At 38.6% G+C, this 7784-nt stretch overlaps 1 protein-coding gene across 1 annotated transcript in view; it reads left to right on the forward strand.

Annotated features, from left to right (window-relative positions):
- Positions 1 to 1195, forward strand: part of cplx2b (complexin 2b) — a gene marked incomplete at both ends in the record, with an annotated part of 7225 nt that extends 6030 nt beyond the window's left edge. Inside the window, 3 exon segments of the mRNA XM_079744708.1 lie at positions 11 to 75; positions 78 to 184; positions 998 to 1195. Coding sequence (XP_079600834.1) covers positions 11 to 75; positions 78 to 184; positions 998 to 1195 — 370 coding nt within the window.
- Between the last annotated feature and the right edge of the window lie 6589 nt (positions 1196 to 7784).

Below are 7784 nucleotides of genomic sequence, written 5' to 3' on the forward strand. Positions count from 1 at the left end.
GTGTTCCCAGGGCCACCAAGGACATGGGTAAGATGCTGGGGGGCGAGGAGGAGAAGGACCCTGACGCGGCCAAGAAGGAGAGGAGCGCCAGGAGGCGCTGAGGCAGCAGGAGGACGAGAGGAAGGCCAAGCACGCCCGCATGGAGTCGGACAGGGAGAAAGTACGGCAGACCATCCGGGACAAGGTGAGGAAAGCTTCTCATGCACACCCCCACATGTCTCCTGATCATCCTCAAAATACACGACCAACAACATTTACATTCACGGCATTTAGCAAATGCTTTAATCCAAAGCGACTTACAATAAGTACATTTGTCATAAGAAAGTGAAAAAATATATTGCTGTCGGTACAGTAAGGACGTTCATAGAACCAATTGCAGAGCACTAACAATCACTAGGTTAACCCATTCCCGGGATACAACAAAGATAGCTAGGATAAGATGCTACACAACTATGTACTATAACTCAATGTAACATACAATAAGTGCGTACTTTAAGTGCCAGGACATACAAAATAATCCTATCTAATGTTATCGACAGATATTCTGTATACATTTTTAACTTCAAGATTTCTAACTACAAGCCAAATAAGATTTCCAAAAAAAGGAGTGCAGGTTTTTGGTAAACCCTTTTGTGTCTAGCAACATGCTCAAGCTGAGAGAGGGGAAGTCATTAGTGTTTGGCGGCGAAGGATTCGGTCTGAGCCGAAGTCCGGACTTCCTGTGGTCAGACTCATGTCACATGGTTATCGACATCAGCAGGGATTCACTGCACAACCTGTAACAACCAACGGATCACCCTCCCCTATCTTGTACTCCTCATCCCTCCTTTCCTCACCACCTCAACCCCCCCCACAACCCCAATCCTGACTGCTCATCTATCCCTCCCCTCATCTTCCCTCCTTGAATGCTCTCCTCACCTCTCCTCCTCACTCCTCACCCCTCTCTCTGACTCCTCTACTTACCCCCAACTCACCTCTCACATCCCCTCCACTGCAGTACGGCTTGAAGAAGAAGGAGGAGAAGGAGGCGGAGGAGAAGGCGGCCATGGAGCAGGCATGCGAGGGCTCTCTGACACGCCCCAAGAAGGCCATCCCAGCCGGGTGTGGAGACGAAGACGAGGAAGACGAGGAGAGCATTCTGGACACCGTGCTCAAGTTTCTGCCCGGGCCGCTACAGGACATGTTCAAGAAGTAGAACCACTCTGTATGTACGCCCAAACAAACGCCCCAACGCCCAGGGGAGCCTCTCTGGTCAAGCCTGGGCTGGGTGGAGGGGAAAAAAGGGGATTTGAAATATATATATACAAGGGGGGATGGTGAGAGAGAGCTTGGGGTTGGTTGGTGCATGGGGGAAATGTGTGTGTGTTTGGTTATTACAGGGGGAGGATGGAAGATGAACAGGGTTCTGCTGACATTGGGGAATTGGGGACAGCGCAAAAGGTTTCTGGGAACATAATTATGAAATCTTTACCATAGAGATAGAGGCTACACACACTGCCTTCCTAGAAAATTTGTATTTGTCCTTTTTTCTTGCTTTTTTTGTTTTTGTTGTTTTTTTACTTACATTTTGTACAGAAAGAAAATGTGTTGTCGCGATGGTGATGACACTAGCTAACTCTTTCAGGGCACCGGCAGTGGCTCTCGGCGGATTCTTTTGTTTCACACTTAAACATTCCTAAAACAAATGACACCACACATCGGTCTGGTCAGGTGTTCACCCACATGTAAGGGATTGGTGGGGAACGGCATGCTGGGAAAATAACGTTAGTCCTCCCACTTATGGTGTGTTTTTTTAGTAGAGAAAGAAAAGAAAGATCGATGGGACATTTTGATTTTTACTTTACTGCCAATTTTCTATTTTTATAGTAATCCCTGGTGGCTGATCCCTGTCTTGGATGATCGTACAATCCACGTGCCTTCATATCTTCATCTTTAGTTGAGGATTGTCACTGAGGGTGATACTAAGGGTGCATGCACTTGTCACATCACAGCTTGAGTGGGGTCTATGGTTGTCACGCAACATGATGTGATTAATGTCTTGTTGACAGAGCAGATTGCATCAGCGTAGGTTTGAAAGAACACCATCGTAGTGAATGCTATGTTTAGGTTCTCCTCAAAGACTTAAGAAAAGGCGTGCAGAAGCAGAAGAATCCTTTCGATAACCTGCTATCAAATAGAACTCAGACATGGATGGTCCATTGTTATTTTCATCAATATATGAATAACCAGGCCTTCGTGTATGCCCCTACAGGGGGGACTTCAACAAATATTCAGCTCTAACCCTTTAGGAAAATGTTCGATCCAGTTTAGCTGTTTACACTGCCATATTGCCAGACTTCTAAAGCTGTTTCCCAAGATTGTGTCACCCATTTATGGACCAATTTCTATAATCAACAACCAGTAAGGTTAGCTCAGATTGTTGAATAACTTTCCAACCTTCGTATCCCGGCAAGGGAAGTTTACGATCACCAATCTTCCTTCCTACCTTCTTTCCTTCCTACATTCCTTCCTATCTTCTTACTTAACGTCAGACATATTTACTGTTGCATGCGTTAGTGCTGTCCCATGGACAATCAAAACACAGGATGAGGTGGCTGTAGCCAGTACTTCACATGATGTCATTTCCTGTCACATATTAAGTACAATGAAAATGGTACATTAAGCACTTGACTAACTGATTCATTATAAATTATTTTCTTCAAGTATATTTGTATGTCTGTTTTAGTTTTGATTGAATTTCAACGCAAAACAATTTTTTCAGTTTTCCGTTGGCTTAAAACACAGATACAACCTTTCTTCCCCGATCAATGGTTCCCCCCCTCTGATGTAAAATCAGAACACTAAAAGAACAGACATCCAGACCAAAGAAATATTAGAGAAACTGACTTATTTCTTTAGTGATCAGCGCCCTCTAGGGTTATGACAGAACACTGACCTGTGAACTGTGAGGTCTATGCATTCAAACATGCAGTAGACTACAAAGCAGAATATAGGGCCAACCTATCCAAATACACTAAATTGCACTCGGTACATAAATAAGTATAAACAAATATACCTTCATAAGTTAATTCTGCATTAAGCCTCAAACAAGTCTATTGTATCGAAGTAAGTGCAATGCCTACATTTGTTTTTTTAAAGAGGAAAGTAAAAGTACTTCTGCGTCATTCAAACCATTAAGTAACGTGTTTGGTCACATGCTCACGCTACAGAATGATGTATATTTCTATCTAGTAAACTACTTTCTATACATAGGATATCGATCCATTGTATAGAGAAAGCATGATGCTACACCAAGTACATGAAAAGAGGTAATGATTCTGTAATTATCTGCTTACTATCTTTAGGTGCTTAGTTGTTGGATAATAAATTACCAATACATTAGATTGTGAAATAGAATTACCTAAATGATGAATAATATCAAAAAACAACATAATTCTAAGCATTACTGTTTTTCTTCATTTTTTTTGGTTTGGTTTTCTAACTCAGATAGGATCTTCTCACTAGACAAAGCCATAATGTTTTAATTGCAATAATTGTGTTAATTGTTTAAAAATAGTCCCTCATTGGAGTTAAATCTCATGTTTGTTTGTACGAATATTATTTTTTGCATATCTTTTTGTAAACCCTCACTTTGGTTATTTATCCAACAGTATACGCAAAGATGAAAAGTGTTTACATGTACTTGTATTTGTATTTCTATATCTATATGTATGTATTCTACATGTATACGTTTATATGTGTGTCTCTTTCCTATGTTGTGTGCTGTGAGTGCATTGGGGCTGCCCTAGTCTACGTTCCATTGTCTTCAGAAATAATTCTGTGCACAGGCGGTCTGCTGTGGGGCGCCATGTTAAAACATGTTATATACATGTAAAATAATTCATCCTTCTCATTGTACGCATGCAAACCTTTTAAAGAAAGACTGCCAAATGCCAAAAGATTACAAAAATAAAACTATAATATTATAGTATAAGTAACTATCATTCTAACAATGATAATTTGTAACTATGATAATAATATAATAAATACTGTGTTAGAATCCCTGTATCTCTGATTGTCTGCTTGCAACAGAATCTACGTTTTTTCGATCCAGAAGATTATGGGGGGGGGAGTCTCATCTGGTTTGGGCAGGTCGGGTCTGGTCTTGTTTTGTCTAGTCTGGCCTAGTCTGGTCTGGTCTGAGCAGGTCTGGTCTGGTCTGGTCTTGTTTAGGCTAGTTTTGTTTTAAGGTTGTTCTGGTTTAGTCTGGTCAAGTCTAGTCTAGTCTGGAATGGCCTCAGCTTGATAAGGCCATTCTAGACTAGACTAGTCTGGTCTAGTCTAGTCTAGTCTCCAGGGCTAGTGGTTGTTTTGTTGTTCTGCTTGCAATCTTGTGCATTTTATATTTAATAAATTAAAATAAACATTTAGATAAGACAGTGATTTAGTTTGGACTGGAATGGCTACTCTTAAAATATTTTTAAGTGATACAAGGGGATGCGCAATTAAGCAAAACACATTATTTAGAATATTAGCGTTTATGATATTATAACCAAAAAGTGTTTTTAGTAAAATTTTGAGTTGTATAATTTCTGTGTAACTGAATTATTTTCTTATTTATTTTGCCGGTATTCAACCTGCTGAGGGTGTGAAATCATCATGGTCTAACAGCTCACCTTGGATAACCATGCAACCCTGACACATTTCCATGGAGATGATTCCAAAGACGGCGTGAAAACTTGGAAAAAATAAACATTCCCATAAATCAAGGGGCTAGCTACTGTGGTAGGGTGCTCAACTCCATGGTGAAGTTACTGGGTTAGATCCCCCAATGTCCACAGACAAATCTGTAGGCACCTTTGTGCCCTAAGACACCCTAACCCCTACCTGTTTCTAAATAACATTTACCTTACATTTACTGTGTGTTTCCTAGACAAAATTGTCCAAGCTTAATAGTTCTACACAAATAAACTGCCCAAGAATCGGATCTGTCTTTCAATTTAGGCCTTTTCTTATAGTACAGCTATAGGATGGCCTTTGAGACCCTCTCTCAACAGGACACGTGTCAGGGCTTCAGAGCATGTGGGCTGCCTCTGTGAAGGGCTGAATACCTCCTCTCTAACATCAGCATTCGTCTGTGATCCTACTCAGCTGGCTCATGGCTGTCTTCTTTAACTCATCGCCGTCTTCTTTTAATCATCGCTGTTGCATGAGATTGTGTGGAGAACTTACCGTGGGTTGTGTTGGGTTTAGTATTCATTGTTTTTGTATTTTGTTTATATATTTTAATCATTTAATTTTGAAGGCGGAGAATGGTTAGCTGTGTAGATTAGAATTATATGATCTGATCTATTGTTTTTTTTAAGGGGTGTTGTATTTAGGCAATCGGTTAAAAGGGGGAAAACAATACTTACAAATGATTTAGGAGAATTAAAAAGGGAAACAAAGTCGACTTTTCTGGTGCTTCTTATGTTGACAGTTAATTTTTTCCCTATCCACAACAGTTTATGTTGCCTTATTGATAATAAGTGTCAGAAAAGACTATCTAGATGACTATATATTGGCTGTTGATGTTTAAAATAGGTTGCAACAGAGGGTTTAGAAACGACTGATTATCAAGCCAGGTTCTGTTGCCACGGAATCAGAAATATCCCATCATACCGGGAAATAAACTATGAACTACGGATTGCAATTCAAAACCTTTAAAATAAAAGTAAACATTAAGTTATTGTGCCTACGCACTACACCTACACAAATTGTATTGTGTTTGAGGCGTTTGATTCATTTACCTCTGGTTTACTTGTTAAACATGACTTTGTATGATGCCTTGATGCAATGGGAATCACTAAGATAAGGAGATAGGGATTTCCACTTGTAGAAAAATCAACTTCAGCGCTTAGGGACTTAACTTCTCAGATGACTTAAATCTTTCCATTTCATTTAAGATTTATCATTTTAACTGGAAATGAAGGGATTTAGGGACTTAAACAACACCGCAAATTACTTTTTGCCTTTTTACCAAATCTAAAGATCACGTTTACGTTGAAAGTTTCACAAAATGTAAGGAAAGAGATTTCTTTTTTGAATTCAGGGTACAAATAATTTCAGGGTGCAGAAGTTGGCAATGCAAATTATGAGGTCTGCAAATGTTTCCCTTTTCTGCATGTGACGTATTGTGTTGATCCTATCACTGTAGAGTTGTCTCATCAACGTAACTGAATCATATTTTTTTGGATAATGAATGCATTAACAAATAAAAAAAATAAAAAAAGTGTTTATCAAATTCTGTTGTCAGAGCTATTATTAGAATGTCTTGATCATCCATTATATTGATATGCAAGGATTTACGGCAGTAAACAATATCTTAAGTTACATTAAACTACAGTCACAGCGTCACCTCTGTTGAGAAATTGGGTACGCTCAATCGAGCAGAACGGCTCTCAATCTATTCATGAATTTTTAAACAACTAAAGAACAACTAACTGCTAGTGTTCTTGGTCTTGAATATATCAAGCATGACATGTGAAAGTAATTCATATATAACATACAGGAGTGCAAACGTCAGCTCATTCATTGTCTGCGCAGTAATTAAAAAGTGATGCGAATGCCACCAAGTGGTCCTTGCAGGACATTGCATCACAGTATATATATATATGTATATAAATAAATAAATATATAAACATGTACTCCATGCTTACCAAGCGAACCAATCACAGTGCATACGGTTTTTCACAGCAGATGAAAAACACAGTGAGTCTATCATCTGGCTCCATTTCGGGTGATAAGCCTTATCTTCTGACGAGGTAACGCACCCCCACCCTTCTTTCTACTAACCGGTCATCCGACCAGAGGCCTCAAAATAAACATCACGTGTTGGCTTTTTCTAAACAAGCCCCTTTATCTTTATGATGCAGAGGTCGAATGTGCATTGTGAAAAAATGCACAACTTTTCAAAGAAGCAGGAGTTGAACTTGAAAACTTTATTTACAATAAAACAACCATCTCTCTTTCCGCATGGAATGACAAGCTACTTAAATATTTACAGCAGATAAAATACTTAAAAAATAAAGTGTCTTTACAATTCTGTGAGAAAAATGAGTTTCATTCTAAAATTAAAAACCATCCCTTCAAGAAAAGCATATTTGCAATATTTACAGATTAAATAGTTTTATAGATATAATTTAATTTATTTGATTATGAAATGTCAGAAGTCAAGCCTTTATCGATTACGATGATTAATAGCTGTACTAAATTTGCACTTCGTATTTTGGGTAAATGTAATCAAATTAATATGAATTGTTTCTAACGAATTGATTATCGCAATAAATTGCTTATGCAGTGTAGAAAAATCAAGAAAACAATATTGATACTACATTAAATTGGTTGATCATAAAAACATGAGCACTACACTAAATTGTGTTTTTAAACAAATGCCTTTTTGAATAAAAATGATATACCTTAAAAGTGGGGAAAATAAACTACTTAAATCCTTAATATAAGGAACAGATGCAGGTCCATGCGGTAACATGGTAAGAACATACATCTCCCAGTAGGAGGCTTTTGTGTTTTTCTCAGTCCGTGGGACACAACCGTTGAGAATCACACGTGATTTAGGTCATTTTTGATGGCAGGTCCTTGGTTTTGACCAAAAGTGAACGTATTCCTCTCGGATAAAAAAGTCACATCCGTTCTATTGTTCTAGAATTCTCCAAACATCATTCTAGAAATCTCAAAGGACTGATTTATAACTTTCACAGATCATTTTCGTAACCCAGAGATCATTCCAGAAGTCTCAAGAGATGTTG

Source organism: Pollachius pollachius, assembly GCF_949987615.1.
Source record: "Pollachius pollachius genome assembly, chromosome: 10".
Classification (NCBI taxonomy): domain Eukaryota; kingdom Metazoa; phylum Chordata; class Actinopteri; order Gadiformes; family Gadidae; genus Pollachius; species Pollachius pollachius.